Source organism: Lepidochelys kempii, chromosome 14 (genome assembly GCF_965140265.1).
Source record: "Lepidochelys kempii isolate rLepKem1 chromosome 14, rLepKem1.hap2, whole genome shotgun sequence".
Classification (NCBI taxonomy): Eukaryota; Metazoa; Chordata; order Testudines; family Cheloniidae; genus Lepidochelys; species Lepidochelys kempii.
This window is the reverse complement of record NC_133269.1, coordinates 2,031,752-2,056,317: the sequence shown is the minus strand read 5'-3', so window position 1 is coordinate 2,056,317 and position 24,566 is coordinate 2,031,752. Positions and strand designations below refer to the sequence as shown.

Below are 24,566 nucleotides of genomic sequence, written 5' to 3'. Positions count from 1 at the left end.
CAGGTTTTCAGCCCCTGTTGTGTTTTCCCCCTGCCATCTTTGTCCCAGATGCTCTGCTGAGAGGCAGTTCCCAAGGAGACACTTGACTCGCCAAGGGCATCTCTGGAAACCAACCAGACTCTGCCCCAACCCTTGGCTCTAACGTTCCTTTGGCCTTGGCGATTAGCCCTGATGGGTGGAGGGAATTCAAAGGGTCCATCGCCAGTCCCAGAGAGTTGAATGCACATTGCGTGTTGGCGAGCATGCTGGCGAGTTCTCTGTGGTGCAGGGGGGGCATGTCATTCTGTTGCCCTGCACTATAATGCCTGCCTGCCCAGAGTTTGGCAGCAAGTCCCAGCCTGTCCCTAAAATAATGAAAACTAGCACTTCATTTTTAATGGCCCTTTTAAAAAACAAATACTGCCCCTGTAGGCTAGCTGTAGAAGTCAGCAAGCAGAGGTCTTTGTGTGACCAGCAGATGGCAGACTTTTCCCAGCACAGCAATGGGCAGCCAAAGCAAGGTGAGCTGGCTTCTGCCTGAGATGTGCCCCAGAGGACGAGGATCTGCTTAGCTCCTCCCACGCCTGCTTCTCTCATACATGGAAACGTAACCAATATGATCACTTGAGAGGCAAGAAAATGATGTGTGCCACTAGAGTGTGGCCAAGCAGGCGCCTGTCAAAATTAGGCTCCAAGTTTTAGCTACCTTCCAGCATGGCCCGTCTGCTGCTTACCTTTGTTCTCAGCAGCTGGAGGAACATCAGAGTTGTCCAGCATGTCTCACTCTCTGTGTAACCATTACTGCTGCTCACATCCACCTTCAAACTAATGCAGAGAGATGGCCCTGCCTCTCCATCAGGAACATCACCTGCACACGCCATATTGTGGTGGAGCAAAGAAAACCTTGCATAAAGTGCCTAGTCTTGGGGGACGTGGCCTCTGACCTTTCCCCTTCCGAGAAACCAGGACTGAGAGATCTGGAGCGTCTGGCTGCCTTCAGATCAAGGACAAGGGAAAAACATTTGCTTCCTTTCTCTCCCGTAAGGCACAGTGGGAGGACACACATGACACATCTAAAGGTCTTGACTTTTAGAAGTGTTAAATATGCAGTTAGGTACCATGGTGCATTTTGAATGAGTACAGTGTACTGATCTTAAAGTGCAGTTCTTACCCCTCGCGTCTGATGTGCGGCACCTGCTGCTATTCCGGTCCTGAGTAGAAATGGCCACCTTGGCTTCACTGTGTTATGAACAAATGACCAAATTATTCACTTCCATCGTACAACTGAAATGTTGAGTCCCAGTATTTGTGTTCTAAAGCCCCATGTATCTGAGTGACAGGTGCCTTTCCCACATGTTTGGCATATCCTAGGAAGTGAGAACCACTTAAGGAGCTTTGCTTTTCCTGCTTTGCCTTCTGGCAAAATAACCTTTCCCCGGGGGCAAAAGAGATGGTGGTTTCCTGTAAACATCTGACCAGTCTCAGGGAGATGTGCAGGTCTTCTGGACTCCAAGCCATTCACTCTCTGGGTGCTTTCTTCAACAAACAGCTAGTCTGGAGGAGTCATAGGTGGTATCTCACTTTAGCTAATAGAAAAGGAGGACTTGTGGCACCTTGGAGACTAACAAATTTATTTGAGCATAAGCTTCCGTGAGCTACAGCTCACTTCATCGGATGCAGCTAATGAAACTTCGGGCTTGTCTACATACAGCTTTTGTGCTGCTATAACTATACTGGCTTAGAAACACATTCCCATAATGAGAATAAGTTATAAGCACTTGCTATAACTTCATCCACACTAGGGAACTGCACCACTTCAGCTGTATCTGTTTCTAAAACGATATAGCAGTACAAAAACAGTGTGTAGACTACCCCTTGATGAAGCAGATCCAAGCTTGACAGCAAAAGGAGCAAAATTGTATCCCCTTGAGGGATCCAATGGGGCCATGCTCACAGTTGCCCATAGGAGGGGAAACCATGTGGTGCCATTGGATCCCACAAGGGTGCGTTTTGAGAAGCCAAGCCTGCTAAGTGGGATTAGAGGACAGCACAGCTGTACCAGCTTGTTGTTAGAGGCCTTACAATAAAATGAGTTTTTCCAGGTAATTGGTGATATTATGATTGTTTGTTAGTTGTGTTATGGTAACACCCAGAGATCCTAATCCAGACTGGAGATAAACTGGTCTTGCAGATACTCTGTCTTCTGAGGGAGGATTGCTTTACCTCAGTCAGAACAACAAGGGTCCTTTCTAAACGTACAGCTGCAATGGTATGCAAAGAAATCTACCTAGCTATCACCTTGGCTCAGTCCTTGTAATAATAACAATATTAAGCACTTACAATAGCCCTCCCAAAACAACCTTTTAGTCAGCTGTCCTCTTTCCCCTCTCTCTTCTGCCACCTCAGAGAAACTTTTCCCCCTGGGAAGTCTCCATCACTGTTTTGTGATGGCAGTAAGATTCTCTCCGGGTGATGCTGGCTGTGCTAACTTTGAGTCAGCAGCATCACAGAGCCTGGAGAGTTGGTCTGTCAGTAGAAAGTCCTTCTGAATTCCCATTTCATTGCTTGGAGCCAAGAATATAAGAACAAAGATAATCTTCAGAGCTTTCAAGGGACTGGGGTTTTGAAGTCTTGTTTGTAATTAGCATAATTAGTTGACAATTTTATTTTAACCTGGATGGAACTGCGAAAAAAAACAACGCCAGAATAATCCATTGATTTAAAAACAAAAACAAAAAAACACATTGCTAAGAACACTCCCCTTTCCCAGGCTGCAGTAGGCTGAAAGGTAAATATTCTTCTTTGGGCTTTGCTGAGAAATCACCTTTTCCATCTCAGGAACTTTAAGTGTTACATTTTGATTAAATTATTAATGAGTTAAAGTCCTGGCCTGAGGTGCTCCTTCTCTGTATGAAATGTTGTCAAAATCTGTCATTCAGCTTTTGAAATGCTTTCCTTGAAAACAAAGGTAAAGTTTGCATCACTGAATGGCATAAATGATTTGTTATGTTTGGTTTTTCAGGTACTGTGTGTTTTTATTCCTAAGCATCAAACTGTTAGCCCTGCCGCTATTACCCACTACGGAGAAAGTCTTTGCTTTGGTTTTACCTAAGCAGACGTCACCTGTTTATCAGTCTGATCTTTGGAAAAGATTACCTGTGTTTAAGAGTGTGTATGTGTATATTAAATTCTGCAATTTGATTGGATCCACTACAAACTCCTGATGGTTTTTCCTTCCTATTTAAATTCAAAACCATTAACTCAAGAATTGTCAATTTTTGTTTTCCTTCCTTTTATTGTATAGTAGCTAGGAGCCCTCTTGAAGATATCCCTGGCTGGTCTCATAATGCCCTTATTGCCAGCCAAAACCACTCTTTCCCTCCAGGTCACTACTGTTTCATCATGGTAGGAATTAGTAGGCAACAAAGTCTCCAGTGTAGTTAGCCCTCTTGCTCAACTATTTATATTGAGCTTGGGCAGGAAAGGAGCACCCCTGTACTGTGTGGAGGGAGCTGCTTTCTCAGCCTTGCAGATTTGCTTTTACATAAAAAGATTCTGGGTGATGACGCACTGGCTGCAGTGTGTGTTCTTCCGAGCTCTGGGCATTCTGTGTGTTCAGAGAGGAAAAGCTACTGGAGAGAAATGGGCAGTTAGACCAAACCAAATTGTTTGATCTTTGCTCCTCCAGAACAAACATATTGTGCTGATCGAAAGGCAGAGTGGCACAGTCAGGTTTCCTTTATTCCTTCTTGGTGCACTGTACTGACACGCTTTGTCATGCTTGTGTTCATGGCATTCAGCGCTAAGGCAAAAGCCCATCCATGATCTTACTGCTAGGCTTTGTCTATACTACACGGCCATGTCGCTAAAAGTCGGGCAATGTAGCTGCTGTTTGTCGGCACTTTTGCCAACAAAATACTTCCACCCCCAGTGAGCAGCGTTTCTGTTGTCGACAGGAGAGCGCTCCTGCAGACAACGCACTGTTCACACTGACACTTGCCACGAAAAAAGTTTTGTCTTTCGGGGGGCGTAAGCACCTCTGAATGACAAAAGTTTTGTTGCTCAGTTGCCAGTGTAGACATAGCCTTAGTGTCTCGTGGGCAGAGGAAAGGGAAGCGAGACTGTAAAAGCTGCTGCCTTCTCCTGTGCTCTGTGCAGATGAAGCGATCGCCACTTACACAAGTGCTAGTTGCAAGGCATCATTCTCTGTTTCTCTCCCTGTTTAGTGAGGAGCCGATGCCAGTGCAGTCAAAATACAAACAGCTCATGCTCTGACCGTGTTTAATAATAACACAGCTTTTAAAAGTATTGTTTCAACGGGTAAAATTGAGTTTCAGTGGGTAAAATTATTTTTCTTAATTTATTTTCCCTTTACGCTGAGCTAAGCAAAGCCTGTTTGTCAGTAGTATGGTGCTCCAACTTGGTCTGCGATGACCTCTGCAGCTGTGATTGGCAGTCTCGCTGGTCAGGAAAGAACTTACGCTTGTAAGCTAGGACTGAGCAGAACAAATGCCATAGGACAGCTTCAGCTCCCTCGAGAACAAAGGCTAAAAAGGTGAAAGAAGTGCAATTACAGGAGGTTTCCAGCACAGAACGTTAATTAGCTACTAAATAGCATTTAGCGCAGTTCACTGTGGGGAAATTTATGTTTTGAAAGCAAACAGATCAATGGAAAGCTCATGGAACAAGGTTTCAGAAAATCCACGTTGGCACTTGAGCACTTTGCTGTGACATCTTATGAAATCTCTCTACCAAAGACAATGTGGATTTACCTAGTAAGTGAGAGACTGACAGTCTGCTGTGTCCCCACTTGCTCACATGTTTGTCCTTGTGTGTCTATGTATGTTTATTTTGACATAAACTTAAGAAATCACAGTAAAGAAAGTAATTATTTATTTTAACCATTTGCAGAGATCAGTGTGAACTGAATCTGCATAAGCGTGTTAAGATTATACAAAGCTTTTTGCATCTGTTCCAGATCTTATGAGCCTAAGGGTGACCTTAGTGCAGGTTTTAACCTAGTTACTACTCCCTGCCAACCGAGTCTGAATGAATTTTAAAATATTGTGGAAACACCATCTTGTGGCTCTGTTTCAGTGAGAGAGTTTTGTGACAGCTGTTTTAGCGTTTCCAGAACAGTGTGCCCATCAGAGTTCTGGAGTCCTTCCTCTGACCACTGTTCCCAACAAGCAAAAGTATGAAGTCAGGTCTGTTTCATTTCTGATGACTAATCTGTCCCCACTGCATGCCGAATGGGCGCCTACGTTGTTAGAGAAGCGGATTAGAAAACGTTGCATAAAGTGGCATGGCAGGGGGTTGGCTTTATACCTGCCACTTGCCTTGGTTTGCACACCATGATTTCACAGTGGAACCCATTCAGAGCTCCCTCAAAGCCTGTTCAGATGTATTGGCCTTTTTAAGAGCCAAGGGGTCACAGCTTCAGATTCACTTAATTCCCAGAGTAGTGATGTTTTTCTTTGGGGCTGGGCATGGTTGGAGGGGGGGAGGGTTGATCTAAACCCAGGCTCTCCTTTAGTCCAAATGTATTGTTGACCCAGCTCGCCTCTTCGCTTGTGGGAAAGCATAGTCTGACTCACTTTCTCTACTAGGTATTGGGTTAAAAGGCTTGTCTATAATTTACCACTTCACTAGGCAAAGTTTCAAGCATGGACGTGGAAACCATTTTCCAAAGTCTGCGTGCATGAAACTAGGCTTGGTGGGTCCCCTTGTAAGTGGGTATCAGGAAATATGCCCTCTCAAGGGAGGCACTGCCCCCAGAGGTGTATGCATTTGTTACTTTTTTTTCTTCATCATTCTGGCTACAGAGAAAACATAACAAATGAGGTCTCCAGTCAGTGATGCCTTCTCAGTGTGCCCACAGATCCTGTCCTGGTCAGGGCCCTGAGCAGCTGGACACTGTGCTGAAGAATTCTCTAGGCCTGTGGGGCAAAAAGTCCTTCCCCCTCGTACCTTGTCCGCTCTGTGCTGGTGCAGCTGCTGCAGTCACCTGCCGAGCATCTTTGCTCCTGTTACCCGGGATGGAAGAACAGGGGAGCCGTCAGCCGCCATGCACAGCGGTATGAGGGGCACCTGCAGATCTGAGTTCTGTGACACAGGATGGGGAGGGGAGGCAAGTGCCCCTAGATTGGCTCTCCAAACTGCACCTATCGCACTACAATAGACATCTGCCCCTCTGCAGAGTACAGGCAAGATTTCCCTCCAAGGGTTTGAACTGCCTCTATCTCAAAGGGTTAAGCCTCTGTCTTAATTTTGCCATTCAATACTGCTGTATTTCTGGGAGACGTGGACAGTCTCCACCACCTTCCTAAAGCCTATATGCTCTTTGAGCACTGGCTGCAAGTAGGGTGGCTCTGCTGGAAGTGATCTGGATGATGCACTTTAAAATCCATTCTGTCTGGAGTGACATTTAGTGACTTCTCAGCACTGCATAGTGTTCTGACTTTATAGCTCTGTTAGCAAAAGCCATTTGTCCGCCAGGAGAGACTAAAGTGACTGTCAAGTGATTGCAGAACCTAGATCTCTGGTTAACGTACTGCTGGTTTTGCCCCTCTCTGTTGTGTAGGGAGACATGTGACAATCACATGACCTGCTCAAACAGCTCCACTTCCAGCCTTGACACCAGTGCCCAATTCCAGGAGAACAACAGGCAAGCTCAGAACACCAGATGGGACGAACAGCAGAAGGTGTTTGCCCTAGAGCAGATCTGTGGGGTCTTCAGAGTGGACCTTGGTCAAATGAGGTCCCTTCGCCTTTTCTTTAGGTAAGAAATGTAGTTCTACATCTTCTGTCCTTGTTGTTGCCTCCACCCATCACTGTGACGTGTGTGTGTGTGTGTGACTTGTCAGGGCAGTGGGAGCTAGGTTGTCTAGAGACCAGTTGTTTCAAAAAGTTTCTTCTGGAGCCTTTCTCCAGTAGTGTTCTCCATCTGAATCCAAGTGGCAGCCTGCTAAACTAGCTTACCTCCATGCAGAATCCTTTCTGGCCCTTTAGGAAATCTTTGAAGGTGCACAGTGCTGGTGTTACCTGTATACAGAAGATCAAGAATAGCTTGAGAGTGAGGGAACAGCTGTCTCTTCAGTACCTCCCCTCCCCCATCTCCTCTGTGCTCTCACTTCTCTTCCCTCTTCTGTCTTCTTCCTAATTATAAATGCGTGGCTTTCCTCTCCCCAAGCCTTTTGTGTTGGGCCCTCAGAGGGTGTCATTTGCAATCAGAGATCCCCTATCCCTAGGAAGCAGTTCTGTGCATACTGTCTGAGTGTTGCTAGACTGGGTTCTGTCCCTTAGCACCTGGCAGGAATTTAGTTCCTTCATGTAATCAAAGTGTTTTGAACTGGAAGGGGAAGGGTTGGGAGCAATGCTATCTGGCATAGACAGAGTCACTCTTTAAGGGGCAAGGGCACAGAACATCCCCTGCTGTCACTGGGGCCACATGAAACCTCATTCCCTGTGCTTCAGAAACATTCTGCCTCCGTCAGGAAGAGGTAGCTTTGTGTTTGTGCTCTTCTCTCTCTCATTTCTCTGCGTTGTTTTCTAGTCTAGCCTGCTGTCCACCCTCACCCCAAGTTCTCCTAGGGCACAAAACCAGCTCTTAAATGTGCATTGTTCTCCCCCTTTGATTGCTCTTCAGCGATGAGGCATGCACCAGTGGGCAGCTGGTTGTTGCTAGCAGGGAGAGTCAATACAAGATCTTCCACTTTCACCATGGTGGCCTGGATAAACTGTCTGATGTGTTTCAGCAATGGAAATACTGCACGGAGACCCATCTCAAAGACCAGGTAACTGAGCAAGGCCTGGTGAGGCACAGATGTACCAAAAGATGCAGGGTCTATCTGTGAGACCTATGTTTTTAGGCAGAGGTGGGCTAGGGCTGATTAAAGTTGTGTATTAATGCAACAAACCCATTGTTGCTTTCTGGTATACTTGGACAATTTTAGGAGATGCAAGTGCAGACCAAATCGCCACTCTCTGATGCACCTGTCTGTTCTCTCCCATTCCTGCTGCTCCTGTGGAGAGGGGGATATTATCCAAAAGGCCTGTTTAGGTGTCTGCTTTGCTTGATGCCATAGCTAGAGGGGCTGGTGGTGGTAGGCCACTAGATGGCTGGGAAATCAGCAATATTCAATCTGCAGTTCTCTGCGTCTCCCATCCATTTTGTGAAGCCTGGCACATTGCATTTGAAAATAATGTTTTGACAAGTCACCTTGCCATATTTTGCTCAATCTACATACAGATGTGATAAGAGCTCTTTAATTATCTGTTTAAGATAGTGTATGTGCTTATTAGAAAGTGATTTTTTAAATTCCTTCCTTCTCACCGAGCCCCCTGCTGCTTTCCTTATTACAGTAACATGGGCTCACTTTTGCAGTGAGCAACCTTTGATTTTTACATTAAATGTCAGCTGCAGTTTTGCACTGGGACCATGAGTCCTTAGCGAGAGCCTAGCAGTGCAGCTCTGGCTTGCCTAACAGCAGTCCTTTTGTCTGGCCAATCATATGGAATTTATCGCAGCCATTCCTGGCAGAGTGAAGTTTTGCTGTAAGCAGCATTAATTTGGGATACGGTTGGGGGAGGAGTGGAAAGAAACTGTTTTTCTAAGTGAAGCTGTTTTGTGGCTCTCTGATTTTTAATGGCTCCAATTACTCTTGCTGTTTTAATGGCTGGTGTTCTACAGAAACCTTCCCCTCCCTCCTGAACGTTGGGTCTTGGCTGTTAATCGTAAGGGAGCTGTGCTAACTGGGTCTCCTGCTTTAAAAGCAGTTGGTTTAGGAACTTTGCTGCTCTTCTGTCTCCCATTCAGCAGCTTACTGATGAGAAGACATGTATGCAGTTCTCAATCCGCCGCCCCAAGCTGCCGTCCTCCGAGACACATCCAGAGGAGAACACGTACAAGCGTCTTGATGTCACTGCCTGGCTCAATCACCTGAATGAATCCGGACAGGTGGAAGAGGAGTACAAGCTGCGCAAGGTGAGGGGTTTGGCAGCTGCTGCCTTGGTCTGCTTGCTCTTTTCTTCGAGGAAAAGGCCCCAGGTAGAAGCTGAAGCAGTTTGCTTCCTGCTTTGGCAGGCACTGGTTGTCTTTATACTGTGAGACTATTATTTATACTGCTTGGTTGGAGGTCTCGCTGGGACTGCAATCAGGTCAGCTACAGGCAAAATAATGGAACATCTTTCTAAGCAGAGAGGGTTTGCTGTCCTGCCTCTGCCTTCTGCCTGCTGGAATAAGTGGACTAGTGTCCAGTCCCAGACATGCTTGTACAATGCAGTGTGAACAAACCAAAGAAAGCAATCAAGGCGCCTGTGTAAAATAATTCAAGGGTTTGGGGGAGTACTGTGTCCAACTCCTTAGAGGAAAAGTGTGCAGAGAAATGCAGCGTCCCCAGGATTGGGGATTAAGCCGTGACATGAGAGCGACATGTTAATCGTAGAGCTGCTCTGGGGGTGGGGTATTGACATTGAAATGAGCCCGATTTGTGTCTCGTGTGGGAATAGAAGGCCAATGCTTTCCCTCTAAACATGTGCAAATTGCAGGAGTTTGAATCAAGGCATCACTTGTCTGGCGGCTTTGCTGCTCTCCTCAGTGCAAGGGCTGGTGGTTTCTCGATGCAGTGTTTGGAAATTTAAAAAATTGTATTTATTGCCACTTTTGCACCTTCCTCCAGGCCATTTTCTTTGGTGGAATTGATGTGTCTATCCGAGGTGAGGTCTGGCCCTTCATGCTGCGGTATTACAGCCACGAGTCCACGTCGGAGGAGAGGGAGGCGCTGAGGGTGCAGAAGAGGAGGGAATACTTGGAGATCCAGCAGAAGAGGTGACCAGGGAGAGGCCCCACCCTACTCTCCTCTTCTCCTCTCTCTGATCCCGATCAAAAATGTACCAATACTGACTGACAGCCCTGCCCTGCGGCCCTCAAGGGGCACCTGCTAGGGAGGCGGGACTAAGATTGATGGGTAAAGGGACCTTCTCTGCCATGGCTGACTTTCTGAGCACATGGAGCTGGGGCCATCTCGTTCATGTCAGGTCATTCGAATTCTTTGAAGCAGGCTTGCCCAAAGCAGCAGTTGTAGTCGCCTGGGTATTGCTCAGATGAGCAGCTGCTCCAAGCAGATTTGGGAGTGGTGAGAGATGTCTGGAGAGGGAGGGACTGGTCTCTGCCCGCAATGTAATGCCCAGAGTCTTTCCTGATTGGGCCCTTTGTTCCTTGTTCACTTGTGGCTATCTGATGCACTCAGTCACTGCTTAATTTTCAGGCTTTCGATGACTCCAGATGAACACAAAGAGTTTTGGCGTAACGTGCAGTTCACGGTTGACAAAGATGTGGTGAGGACTGACCGCAGCAATCAGTTCTTCCGCGGCGAGGACAACCCAAATGTGGAAACCATGAGGTGATGCTGCTTTAAGCTGGACAATGTCTTTCCCCATTACCCTAAGCAAGGACTCTTACTGAATATAGAGAAAACTCTGTAAGGAGCGCTGTAGCCTAGGGAGAGCACCTGCCTTGGGGGTGCTAAGGGATACCACGCGTAGGGCAGCCTACCTCCAGTGATGGACATGGGGCCCCATTCAGCCCCGTCCCTAGTTCCCCTACCCTCATCACCTCTTTCTGGCTGTATTGACCTTGCCTACACCCATTTGGACAGAGAAGCCAAGAGGTGGGAGCTGAAAGGTGAAGGCAGCCTGGGAATTGAGTTGCTGCTGCTGGAGTGTGACAGGAGATTGGATTGTGGTGGGTGGCAGGTTGTATGCAGTGCCCAGCTTCTCACTGACCAGTGGAAGGCCGAGCACTCTAGTACCTGAGCATGGGCATGTGGCCCTGTGTATGCCACACCCTGGCTTTTGAGTGTGCTTAGTAACTAGTTGGCTTTGTGGCTGAACACAGTGGATCTGAGCATCACAGATGGGCATGGGGGCACCCTTGCCCCTCGGGCTCCTCTGTTCTTTACAACTTCAGCTCCTGTTCTGACCTTCTCTCTCTTTTCCTTTCTCTCTCTTACATTGTTGCTGCACACATATGCCCTCACGTGTGCTCCCGTTCTCTGTCACCCCACAGCTGCGTGGGGCAAGGGGTCTCTGTCCGCTGGAGTTTTCTTGGAGCCAGGCCATGAGTGCTTTCACAGCTGAGCCACCTCGTGTTGCTTTCCCCATCCTGAATGTGCCTCTCCTCTGTCCCACTTCTCTAATGAAGCCAGCCCCCAGCTTGGGAAATGGGGACTCAATGAGTTCTGCCTAGATTCTGATCTCCAATTACTATGTGCCATTCAGAATCCCTGTCAGCTAACCAGAGACCTCTTCTGAACCAGCCCAAGATAACCTAATCCCCTAGGTCAGTGCCTTAGACATGGTGCTTTCACTAGAAAGCACGCCCCAGTCACCATTAGATGCATCTGTATGGGATGCCAGGTCTTGTGGAGCTGCTCAAAGGGTCACTTGTTTTCCAGATTCCAGTTGTGTCCTTAAATGGCAAGAGATTTATTGATCTTTTGCATCCTGTCTGACTCTGTATTTGGGGGGGGGGCGTGACTGAGGTCAGCTGTTACTGGCACCCCCTGGATCTCACCATCTCCTATTGAATGTCTCCTCTAGGAGAATCTTGCTGAACTATGCAGTGTATAACCCTACCATTGGCTACTCCCAGGGGATGTCCGACCTGGTTGCCCCCATTCTGGCAGAAGTCTTGGATGAGTCGGACACTTTCTGGTGCTTCGTGGGTTTGATGCAGAACACTATCTTCATCAGTTCCCCCCGGGATGAAGATATGGAGAAACAACTGGTGAGCTCTGAGCAGTGGGCTCTCTGTTCCCTTCCTTAACACCCTCCGAGCCTCCTCAAAAAATGCCATAAAACAAATACACAAAACCATTTGCAAGGCAGCGACTGTGGCTCCCAGCTTGCCAAGCCATAGTCCAGGGAGAGCAAATGCACTGAGGGTGACAGGCGCCCTGGGTGAACTGAGCTGAGTTAGTGGCAGCTATTAACAGGACGTTGTCAGATTAAAAAAAAAATTTTTTAATTGCAGATTCCCTGTAAACCGTAAATGGTTCTTACTCAATTTATCTTTTACACTCTAACATACTCTGCTCTGGGGCTACTGGTCGCTTACCCTTTGCACTTCACTCAGCTTGGACAATGGAAACCCACCAGTCAGCTTCACTTCCTTGTTCCGGGATGGTAGCATAATTCTGAAGCATTCAGGTAAGAACATAAGAATGGCCACACTGAGTCAGGCCAAAGGTCCATCCAGCCCAGTATCCTGTCTACCGACAATGGCCGATGCCAGGTGTCCCAGAGGGAGTGAACCTAACAGGTAATGATCTAGTGATCTCTCTCCTGCCATCCATCTCCACCCTCTGGCAAACAGAGGCTCAGGACACCATTCCTTTACCCATAAGGAATTATAGTTTTCAAACATGGCAGAAGAAAGATTCAGTACAAATCGCAAACTTTCTCACTGGTAACTTGTTTTAAATCTGCCAGGAAAACATTTCTTTTAACTTAAAGGTTGTATAAACGCCTCCCACCCCCTTTTTCTTTTCTTTTTTTAAAAACAAAAATCTAAGTATTGGGCCTAATCTGCGTAATGGTTCCTTTTGAAAACGAGAGCCTCTGGACACTTCTGACTTCTCAGACTGCAGAGGGAATGCTGAATCCTTTCTGGTTATCATCCTGGGCAGTCCCACCATTTCTCTCCCAAACCCAAGAAGTGACGTCCTGGTCACCATGGCTCCATTCAGCTTCCATCTCACTGCGCCAAACTTCTCTGGAAGTGACTGGGGACATGTGACTCGTTACTGTACAGCTCCAGGCATCGCTAACATGCTGAATGCGTTAATTTTGCAAAGTAACTTTCCCAGCGTTTAGTCTCGGCTAAAAGAAGCTACCAAAACCAGCCCCTCCTTCCTGGGTTTCCAACTCCAAGCTCCCTGCCGCAGCCCAGCTCCCAGGCTTCCTTTTCATTAGCATCATTAAGATAAAACCTGTCATGGAGATTTTCTTCTCTCTCGGCTCTTCCTTCCTAAACTTCCACGGTGGCCTCAAGGCCCTGTCTCCACTGACAGCATAACCGAGTCTGGCCTGTGACAGCACAGGCCATGTCCCGAATACAGTCGTGGAGGGGAAAGGATGGGGCCCACTTCCAGCGTGCAGTGTTGAGTGACTCCCAGTGGGAGGGAGCAAGCTGCTGCTGTGCTCCTGGGGTGGGGGTGCCGGGGAGCGTCCAGGCAGTGGCTCCGCTGAGTGACAGCCTGTGTTTTCAGATGTACCTGCGAGAGCTGTTGCGACTCATGCACCTGCGCTTCTATCAGCACCTCGTCTCCCTGGGGGAGGATGGCTTGCAGATGCTTTTCTGTCATCGGTGGATCCTCCTCTGTTTTAAACGCGAGTTTCCGGACGCTGAGGCTTTGCGCATGTGGGAAGCATGCTGGGCTCATTATCAGGTTAGACCCCAGATGATGGGTGCAGGACATGATGGGGCGGGAGCGTTCCCTTTGCTGAGTACTGCTGGCGTGCCATGCGCTGGGTAGCTGTGGCTGCAGGTATGCAGCCTCCCTTCCACTCCCCCCCATCTGCCTGTGAGGCACTTAAAGCATGATTTTCCAGTCTTGACAATCTGTTGGGTTGATCCCCTGCCACTTGCCTCAAAGGTAACTTAAATTAAAGGAAATTGCACACTGATTGGCTCATTACTGCGTTCGTGGGCTGATCTTGCTGCTGTCCCAACTGATCAGTTTGAAGAGTTGGTGATTCACTGAAAGTTCAGCTGCAGACTGTTTTCCTCAAGTCCTGAACTGCAGCTCTGAGGACTCGCAAAGGCTGGTTTCCAGGTTTCCTGCGAGACTAGCCAGAGGACCAAGTGGCAGGGAGAGCATGAAACTGAGCTCCTCTCTGTCCCACTCCTGGGAGCGAGAGGACACAGACAGCTGGACTGGTTTCTTCAGCAGGCTGCATTATGGGGTGTTCATTTCTGTATTTACCTGCAGGAGGGAGGAGCAGGGCATGTGTGTGAGAGGGAGGGGAGTATCTGCCTAAGGGGACAGTTCCTCTTGGACAGGGTGGTGACAACTCTACAAGACTCATTCTTAGCATCAGGACTGTGGAGCTTGTTGGGTGCTGGTTGACTGGTGCGGTCATGTGACTGTCACCCCTGTATTACCTCTCAGTGGTGCGTGATGCATTCTTCCCCTTTCCCTCTGTGCAAAAAATAAGCGAGCATTAAGGCCCAAACATTTGTACAAACGACTTGTGATTTTGGATGCCTGAACTTCCAGGCACTTAACTCGAGACACTGCAAAGGGGCCTGACTCATCAGAATGGGCAGAGCACCCCTCCTCTGACGATCAGGCCCCTGGATGGTATGTCCAGCTGGGCACTTCTGAAAAGCGTGGTCCAAACTTCACCTCTGTCCTTGCAAGGTAGCAGATGTGAGTGACTCAGTTACAGTGCAGGATCCTCCGACTGCTCCCCCATTTGGATGTGCCACAGCTGGAACTGGAGCAAGCGTGAGAGCAAACGGTGCTCCTTTCAGAAAGAGGAATCTCTCCGTGTGGAGCTAGCGGGAGCTCTAGTCTAGCCAGTCCTCCGCCTTCCCCTCCTGTAATCCCCAACTCCTGCTTTCTCCTTGCAGACGGACTATTTCCACCTCTTTATCTGTGTGGCCATCGTGGTGATTTACGGAGATGACGTCATTGAGCAGCAGCTGGCCACTGACCAGATGCTGCTGCATTTCGGTAACCTGGCCATGCACATGAATGGAGAACTTGTACTCAGGAAGGTAAATGCCAACGTGCTGACGTCAGCTGAACCAGTAGCCCCAGAGACGCGTCAGCTTTTCAGGAGCACCTGTGGTTGACGCTACAGCTCTCTCCCGTTCCCTCGTATCCTTCCGCTCGCCCTGCACTACTTGCAGACGTCGAGGGTGGGATGCTGGGGTTAGCTTGGAGTCCATCCTTAGGCTGACTTGTTCGGGAGTCCATTGATCGTTTCAGGGGGTCTGCGAGGCACCAGCCCTGTACAAGAGAGCGTAATTAACACAAACTCAAGGGTGTAGAAATGGGGGCCCCTGCTGCTCATCTTGGTGTCCTGGCTCCCAGTCTAGCTCAGCCAGAAGTGACTGCAGATCACATGACACTGATTGGGGTGGGGGGATGGGGGAGGGAGGGAGGGAGGATGTGAAATGTGGTGATGGGGTCAGGTCAGTTCCTAGTGATCAGTAAACAGCAACACAGTTGGGACTAATTACCCTCCCTCCCATGCATCCATCCTGCCCCTCCCCCCCGCTTGCTGTTGGCAGCTTCAGCGGAAAGGCTGGGGAGTAAATAAGATGGGGAGACTGAAATTCCCTCTTATCTTCGCATCCCTCAGAACAGGGCTGAGGCATGGTGGTAGGCAGTCTGAGGGAATCTTGAACTGCAGCCCAGGCTGGACCGGTTCTGTGGTTAACAACAGTATTTCAGCATCCAGGGCCAGGAGCCTGGTGCTGCTGACGAATCCTGAATTCCCAGGCTGGAAACTCTCCCTAAGCCACGTTTAGCTTTCATGCATGAGCCTAAGATTTGCGTTCCTCTCATGGCTGGGTTATTGTAGATCTTGAAAATATTTAACACTTCCAGTGTAGCTTTATGTGAGTGTTACACAGGCTGGACCATTGGGCAGCCCAAGCTCTGGCTGTATTTCTAACGGGTTATATCCTTCTCTCCCGTGCCAGGCTAGGAGTTTGCTTTATCAGTTTCGCCTGTTACCCCGGATCCCCTGTAGCCTGCATGACCTGTGTAAGCTGTGTGGGACTGGCATGTGGGACAGTGGCTACATCCCTGCTGTGGAGTGTTCTGGACACCACCCTGAATCTGAGAGCTGCCCTTACGGGGGGATGGTGGAAGTGCCTTCTCCCAAACCAGGAACTGAAGGCAAGAGGGGACCGAAAACACGGGAGGTCTTCACTTTCCGCAAATAGCTTCCACTGAAGGTGTGTTGGCAGTGGGAGAAATGGGCTCGTTAGGAAAGGTGAGGTTGAGTACACTGAAGGAAAAAATGAAGTGGAAGTTTACCAAGACTCCTGAGAAGGCAGATGGGAGGAGAATGGAGACACTTCACAACAGGGAGCAAATTCCATTGCACTGGGTCCTGGAACCTGAATGAAATTTAACAAACCAGGAACAGTGTCCGTGTCTCTCTTTGTTGGGTTTGGTTTTATGTGCAAAATATGAAGTATTTATAGATTCCCAAGCCTCTGCCCATTGGATCAGGATCACTAGCAGCCAAGAACTTTCTCACTGCTAGGAAACCAGAATACTAAAGAGAACCAAGTGCAACCAGCAGCATTTGTGGGAAGAGTAGTGAGAGTGGAGCCCTGGCGAGACCTCACTCTGACATCCCTCCATCTTGAACTTACATGTCTTGCTTCAACCAAAACACACAACTCAGTGGCTTCTGTTTAAATCCATGATGATCACTTTGAATATATCTGCCAAAAAATAAAATTGCAAACTTTTGGGATTGTGGGGTAGGTATTTCATTGGTCAGTGTTGTGGGACCAGTCACCCAGAGATCTTCCTTTTATAAAGTATGCGAAGGCAAACTTGGGTGATCTTCCATCTGTCCTGAAACCACTCTGCTGTAGGTCTCGCAAGCACGGCTTGTCCGTATTCTGAGTATGTCACGGTCCTCTTTCCAAGGGTTCGCTTCTTTGTCCATCACATTCTTCAGCAAAACTTCTTCCTCATCCTGGTAGGTGCAGACTAGAGACATTGGTTTTGAAACATCTGTTTCCAGTGTCTGGCCTCAGGTATCTGCAGGTTTCCAGGTAGGCTCCTGTGCTTCTGACCCCCCAAAGTGTTTTATGTCCATATCCCTGTCGTCACTGGGCTGCACACCAGCTGGTGCACGTGAGGCACTCTGTTTCTTCAGAGTGAAAAGTGAAACAAACCGCAGTGCAGCAGCCCACGCTCAGCTCTGTCTTTGCCGTCAGTTTTCGATTCTGTTTTTGAGTGAGGAGCAAGTTTCTCCAGTCCCACTCTCCAAAATCTGTGTGTCAACTGCAGATACTGGGATGGAGTGGGGCACCTGGGAGTTCCTTAACAGATCCACTGGACTTTCAAAAGTACGTCCTGGGGGTTACAGTGTGGCCTCTGTAGAAATGTGGGCCAAAGAGACATGGGAGAGTGGCTGCCCTGGGAGTGTAAAGAGAGTCCCAGTGTGGGGACAGGTTACATGGGGCTGCACTGGACACTGGCACTCCCGCCTTCCAAGCACATCACTACTTACGTACCGTGGTCTGTAGGCTTTTGAGTCTTTTCCCAGTTGCTATCTCTTCCCCTCCATGGTAGCACACGGTCTCTGCTGTGTCTCTGAGCTGGGCTGGTAAGTGGTCTGGCAAGGTGCAGAACAGGGAGACCATTTTGATTTCTAGGCTTTGCCTGTTGTGTGTGGGTTTTTCCCTAAGTTAATTTATTTTGTGATCAATATTGACAGATGCGTGACAAACTCCCTGTTCTCCAGGCTGGGTCCCTGTGGGGCTGCAGCAGCTACACACCCACATGACAAGCAATTCTTTCCATTGCGTTTGCTGCAGAGATCCTGTTTGAATCCTGCTTGGGGCAACTGAAGTCAGTGGGGAGCAGGGATGCAGTTTAGAACCTTCTACATAGCCAGTAAATGTCCAGTGTTTGGCTACCTTTGTAAGGGAAGGGAGAGGACTAAACCCTAAGCAGGCTATACCCCTGATGGGAAGGCTTGGCTGTTCTGAAGCAGCTGGGAATATTCGGCCACACTTGTTGCTCACCTGCCTGAACTGCCTCCAAAGCCCAAGCTAGTGTTGTACACTAGTTATCCCAACTAGGACCGGTTACGAGGCCCACTGCCGTTATGAACGCAGGAGAGCTGCACAATTCCAAGTTTCAGTCTCTATGTAATATGCAAAAAACTTGTGTGCGCTCGGCTGTTGCCCTCATTTTATATATAAGGTTTCGTCTCCTCAGGCAGAGGCTGGTGGGCTGCTCTGCTGTGAAGCAGGGAGTTCTCCAAAGATTCCCAGAAGCTTCAAAGAAATAGTAAAGATTTGACTCTGGCTTCTGTGGATGGGGTGCGGTCAGACCTGATGCTGACCCTTCCCTGAGAGGCACTGCAGAGTCTGGTAGGGCTAGGCAGTTCACCTCAGTGGTCTGGACTGATCCCCCTGGACTTGGGTGCAGGGCCAGTGTTAATGTGGGTGGCAGGCTGTGTCAGACAAGCACCATGTGCCTTGCCCTTCAGCTGTGATTTCAGGAGACCACACTGGCATGTTCATTTAGCTGCAAGTGGTGGAGACTGACTTAACTTCAGTAAATGACGTATGCAGACTAGTGCCAGGGAGCCATCTGCCAGCCCACCAGCTTCCCCAGAGCTAGTGGAGAGTAAGACCCAGCACTAACAAGACTGCTGTTTCCTATTGAGGGAATAGGAACAGAGCACCCCCTGCTGCCTGCATTTCCTAGTACAGCACTCTATGAATGACATGAACCATAGCTGGGCACTTATGCCACGTACAGTTTTAGCCAATGTTCAAAAAGCGTGGGGGTGTCAGCTGGTGTTCTGAGCTGCTAGTGACTGAGTAGCGTGGGCAGGAGCTCCAGATACCTGCCACTTGGGCACAACAAAGGAAAAGCCTGATTTACTCCCTAACACAGTAACCTGAAGCGATCACCGGACACACCTACCAAAAGACCCAGAGCAGGTTTTGCTGCAGGAATTGTTGTTCCCAGCCAATGAAAGGTAATGGGAAGACACAAAGTAGATAATAGTTTTAAATTATAGTTTCCCCTTTCCACCATTAAAAGGCCATTCAGCAGTGGAAATCATTCGGGGTCGTTTGGTTCAAACTCTGATGGAATTTTCCAGCATATGTAAAGAGCTGATTTAAAAAAAAAAACAACACACACACACACCCCATGCACTTAAGTGACATCTGTGTGTAGGAGCATAATTAAACAAGCAGTGTGTGTTACCTGCCCAAGATCATATCCATGCCTGATGTTACCTGCTGGTCTCATTAACAGATTGAATCTTCAGGTGTCCCTTTACTGCATGTTGTCCACAACTTGACCATTGCTGACAGTTTCTCTTCTTATACTGAAATAGTGAAAAACCCAAGAATACTCAGAGTAGTAAGGAGACTATTACTGAGATGCTAACTTGGGCTGCTTCTTGTTTACCAGGTACTGTAATAACCATATCCTGGATTAACTCGACTCCCGGGTCAAGGTGTTCATTAGCTCTGGCTACCATTATGGTTGAATTCACAGAACACCCATAAACTCTTTCAGTGCAAGATGTGAATTCTGTAGTGATGGGAGGTGTTGCCCTGGCAGAGGTGCTCAGGTTACCGTGTTTGCAGGCAGTATGGGTGGTGGATCGTGAGGGGTGCAGGGACTTGCGTATTACATAGGCTGAAACGTGTAATTGTGCAGCTCTCCTGCATTCGTAGTGGCTCAGTCCCATTTCACTAATGGTAAACAACACCCAGCGTCTGCAGGCGTGGTGCTCAGGTATGCTGTGCTGCTGGCACCATCCCTGCTCTTTCACAATGTTTTGTACAGCTTGAGAACTCCACAGTGCACACAGCTTGACAGAACAGAGAGCACTGTGAGTGGATGGGACAAGGCCAATGCAGGTGACAGTAAGGGCTGGCTGAGGCCAGAGGGCAAGCCGTGTGAGGAGTCCCAGCTCCTGGAGTGCTCAGTCTGGATGAGACATTGAATCCCACGGGTGTAGAGGGGATGAAATAGCCCAATTCGCATGTGTGTTACGTGGACGTTTTAGTCTCTGTGCCACCTGTGGCCTCCAGCTGAATCTGGCTCTCCTGCTAAATGGAGACTTAAGGGATCTCTTTGTAGCAGCCCTGAGTGTGATGCCAAGTTGCTTACAACTGAGAGGCATGGAAGGAGCTGGCTTGTTAACCACCCTGGCAGTGGGGGAGCCCTTAGATTACATTGTGGTGGGGAGTGGCTCTACAAAGAGGCACATTTCTGTTCTGAACGGTGATGAATCTAGCTTCTCCTGCCTGCCTGCCTGCCTGCCTCTGAAGGGGAGATCCAAAAGCCAAGAAAGCGACACTCACCAGAAGCTAATCTGCAGCAGTACCACACACCTGTTAGGGTTTATATAATAGAGATTGGCGCCACCCCACTGCTGAACTGTCCAGGGAAATATCTGGCATCAGCCCAGTCTTGAACTAGCTTGATCTGCTGGAAATCTCCCATGCTTCTGAACTGGCATGGAACGAGACAGAGCTGAGCTGAATGGAACCCTTTAAAGAAGGAAGATTTGGAGCGTTACCGTGAGCTCAGTGGTTTGAGCATTGGCCTGCTAAACCCAGGGTTGTGAGTTCAATCCTTGAGGGGGCCATTTAGGGATTTGGGGCAAAAAATGGGGATTGGTCCTGCTTTGAGCAGGGGGTTGGACTAGATGACCTCCGAAGGTCCCTTCCAATCCTGATATTCTATGATTCTATGAGAGGCTAGGGAGAGCAGCAATCTAGAAGCTGCTTGGGCAGCAGGTGATGTGCAAGGGATAGGGAGCAATGCTTGTGTGCGTGCTACAGAGTGAAAACAAAGGCATTCTCGGCTAGTAGATTAGATGCTGGGCTGGGAATCAGAACTCCTGGGTTCTTCTGGCTCTGCCACTGACTTGCTGTGTGAATCGCCCAAAATCATTTCCCACCCCTCCTTTGTCACACACTCAGTGCCCTAGGAACGGACATTGCAAAGTATTAAAAGAAACCTTCAAAATCTCTCTTTAAAAACTAAGCAGCAGCTGGGCGCAGGCCCTTGGGATTCGTTCCCATCCCCAGGACTCTTTGCTCTCCTGCTTGCTGGAATCCAGTTGGTATATGTGGCTACTCCCCTATTATTTACCATCCCTGGATCACTTCCCTGTTCCAGGGCATTAGCCACAGTTCAATAGCATAGGCTGCAAGTCAGAAATGGGTCCTGGCAAAGGTAAACATCATAAGCCTCTTTAAACTGTGCCCTGAGCTCACATATCCTCCCCCCTCTTGGTGTGGGAGTGTACTGAAAAGGGAAAGGAAAATTAACCCCCCAGCACTCCTAACAGCAGGAACGTTATGCTTCATAATCCGGGCAGGGAACATGATCTCCCTGCACCTGGAAAGCTAGGTGACTAGCGTGTATGGCACACGTACCTGCCAGTGCTCAGAACGTGCTGTGCCGGCCTGTCCCTCCCCAGCAATGACTGCGCTATGTTGGGTACTGGGAGGCATAGCAAGGTGCTCTGGCACAGCTGGGGGAGGGGCAGCCGAGCCAGCTCGACCCCAGGGCGTGATAGGAAAGATCCGTGAAATGGCTCCATGTAGCTGTAGCATGAAGCACTAACCGCCCTTGCTAGCTGTGGAGTACGGGCAGTATTTAACTGAACCATTGCCGGAGGCTCACAGATTTGAAGTTAGCGTTGGAGAGGGGCAGGGAAAGATTTGTTTGATCTTGTCACGAGGGCTAGTGGTGCTTGCGTTAGGACACAGTTTTATGTTGTTAAAGCGACACCATCTGTCAAGTGACAAATTAACAATTTGAAAGAACAAAGCCCCTCACCCGAGTTATTACCCAGCTCAGAGTTTAAAACGTCACGTCCCTTTCGCCCCTCTTTAGGTTGGCTGATGAATCGCTGCGTGGGCCGTGATAATAGACTAGTCCCTCTGGCTTTGGTTTATGGGCCCTTTCTGGGTTTCATGCACTGCTTGCACATGCTCCAGGGGAAGGTGTAAAGATAAACTACCCATTCTTCATCAGAAACTTTTTAAAATTAAACTTTTGCTCCTAGGTGGTAAAAACCTCATTCAAGTGGGGGTTGGGCGCAGGGAGTTGAGATCTTGGTGCAAGTGCCTTAATGAGCGGCTGCCAAAAGAGGGAGATGGTGAGTGGCTGAAGGCTGCTGAAAACCCTTGGGCTGGAGGGTGAGGCCATTCAAAGAAGGCATTTGACTACTGAGTGCGAGGTTCTTGTGTGAGAATCATTTTGACTGCTGTTCAGGAGGAGGAGTTACGGCAGGAGCGGATTGGGGGCGGCGAGTGCCCTGTGCCATCCAAGTCCCCAGAGAGCTGAGGGGGGCGACTAATAGCCTGGGGAGGACTGTGCTGGGCGTCCATGTGTTGCTGAATCCTGCCTTGCACTGGCTGTGCCACTAGCAATGCAGAGAGCTTCGCTGCCTGGGAACACGCTTGCTGGCTGCACACCCAGACTGGCAGGGCTGCTTGTTTTCTGTCTTGGGCATCCTAGACAAGCTGGCTGGCTACGTACTTGTTTTATTGCTAGGTAGCAAATCTGTAATAAATGACACTCCAGCAGCTCTTACACCTAATAAGGTGCAGCACAGCAGGCTGCTTGCCCGTTGGTTATAATTAGCCAGGGAATCACCTCTTTCCAGCGACGCTTCCAAAGGAGTCCATGGGCCAGTTTGGCCGAGGGCAAGTGGGCATCACTCCTGTTGACATCACTGGGAAGTTGTACCAGCTTGTGCCTGGCTGGCTGTAGTCCCAGGGCTGCGTTTCCAGCCTGAAACCCCGAGAAGAGTTCCCACCTGAATTGCAGTACCTTGTGACCATATTCCATTGCCAGTGGACGGCTGGGTTTCAATGACTCGTACTAAAAGGGTGTGTCCCCACTGGTGGGCTTTGGTGCATAGTCTCCATCTGAGCTGAACTGGGTGCAGAAAAGGGGAACGATCTTATTTGGGGGTCTGATAGCTCCAGCAAAATGAGCACGTCTGAAAATCACCACCTATTCTTGTTGCTCAGTTTGTTCTTCTAGTTAGTGGAGGGAGCAAAGCTCTTTCTAGGCCCAAACTAAGCTGCAGTTGCTGAGGGTCAAGCTGCCTTTGCTCTGAAATCTGTATGAATCGGACACCTGAGATCTGGCCTCCACCAGGCCTCGGTTGCTTCTGAGCCACATTTTCTACAACGTGCCAGATCCGTGCCCTTTGGGGGCAAAGGCTGCAGTTGTCCTCTCTCTCTCTCTCTCCTGTAGGCTGACCTTTTCTAAACAAAATGCAGAGTCCTTTCAGAGTCCCCAGTCTCTGCCCAGATCACTGCTTATTCCTCGTGCCACCGTTTCAGGGAGCTGGCAGCCCTCTTGGTTAGATCTTCCTGTACGCTGGGTGGGAAGCTGAGGCTGCTGACCATTGCTCCCCCAAAGAATGTTGCATTGCTCTTTGTGCTCCCCTCAGACTGGGGCAATCGAAGAGACAAAAACAGTCTGAACAATGAAAATGATTTGAGATATCCATTGAAACACAGACCCCCCCACACAATTCATTGCACACATGCATTCGTTACATAGCTTCAGAAGGGGAACCAGGCTCCTGTGCTCTACATTGCATGGGGCTTCTTTTGTTAAAGTAGTAAGGTCCCAACACAGATCCAGCTTGTAGTGTGGGTGGGGGAGTGAGTCCAGCTGAGATCTTGGTGCACACACCTTACTTGTTAAAACTCTGAGCCAGTCCGTAACCAGGTCCCTGACACCACTGTTCACGGATCGGACTCTAGACTGGCCCTATGTGGTCAAAGTCAATTTTTCTTTTTCAAACATTTCTGTTCTCTAGGGCTAGCCTAGCACCATTCACTTTGCAAACATGTATAGAGTTCATTATAGCAGCACCAACTCCGTAGGAGGGTTATTATGGGATTACAGCTCTGTCCGCCTAAAACAAATGTATGAATGGGTTGAATTCATAGGGGAACCAACAGAAGATTCCACATCAGGGTAACTTCCATTCAGATTAGGTGAAAGAGATTTTTAAAAAGGAAAAACAAACTATATGTGGGGCAGCGGGTGTTTCCTCTTTATGTGAAGGATCACCTCACCCCTCTCTTATACTATGGCAGAAATGCGCTTGGAACAGCAAGCACTGGAGTGTCGGTTGGTTGATATTTCTGGAAGTAAACTTATGAAGGGGTGCCAGACTTACAAAAGGCACATGGCTTAACATGGCTTGTGTGGGATCTCAGCAAGGAAAATGGAATTGGTGTCTGTCTTTCTCTGTTCACTGTGTAGGCAGGTGAAGGCCTTTAAAAAAGATGATTTTCTATTTTAGGACATATCCAGAGACTTCTGCAGTTCCAAATGGCTGCATCCAGCCCCATTACATCAGAGCATGCCCACCCAGGAGCAGGAGGACTGGATTTGCTTGGATGATTGTTTGCTTTTATAAGGAAATATTTGAATAAAGTTGTTATAAAACAAGTCTTACTAATGAAACCAACAGGTTGGTTTGGTTTTGATGTGGGATGCTTTAACATGCTAGGAATTTATCAGTGGTAATTTCTTCTAGGTGACCTGTAAAGCTTTTGTGGAGGGCCAGGGTTTCCAATCCAGGAACAGGATTGATTACACTTGTAAACAAAATACTGGGAAGCTGATGTTTCCTTCACTTGCCCGGGAGCATTCAGTGATACAAAAGGAATAAGCTTAAAATGATAATAGGGAATATTTTTCTAAACAATATCCAGTGAAACTCCCTGCCACAAGATTTTAAGGACAAAAGCTTAGTAAGTTTTTAAAAAAGGACTGAATACTTGTGTGTTCATTGCC

The 24,566-nt window shown here is 48.5% G+C and overlaps 1 protein-coding gene across 7 annotated transcripts in view; it reads left to right on the top strand.

Annotated features, from left to right (window-relative positions):
• TBC1D16 (TBC1 domain family member 16) overlaps positions 1–24,237 on the top strand; it is a 48,048-nt gene extending 23,811 nt beyond the window's left edge. For 5 of the 7 annotated variants that reach the window (XM_073310198.1, XM_073310197.1, XM_073310199.1 and 2 more), the window contains 9 exons: positions 6,563–6,760; positions 7,628–7,775; positions 8,798–8,965; positions 9,660–9,808; positions 10,248–10,382; positions 11,581–11,767; positions 13,251–13,430; positions 14,618–14,764; positions 15,698–16,480. In XM_073310198.1, the coding sequence (XP_073166299.1) occupies positions 6,563–6,760; positions 7,628–7,775; positions 8,798–8,965; positions 9,660–9,808; positions 10,248–10,382; positions 11,581–11,767; positions 13,251–13,430; positions 14,618–14,764; positions 15,698–15,943 (1,558 nt within the window). In that variant the 3' untranslated portion in view covers positions 15,944–16,480. Of the gene's footprint in view, positions 1–6,562; positions 6,761–7,627; positions 7,776–8,797; positions 8,966–9,659; positions 9,809–10,247; positions 10,383–11,580; positions 11,768–13,250; positions 13,431–14,617; positions 14,765–15,697; positions 16,481–24,069 lie in introns of those variants that run through there. The other 2 variants (XM_073310200.1, XM_073310201.1) reach the window with 2 other exon arrangements.
• Positions 24,238–24,566: the final 329 nt, after the last annotated feature.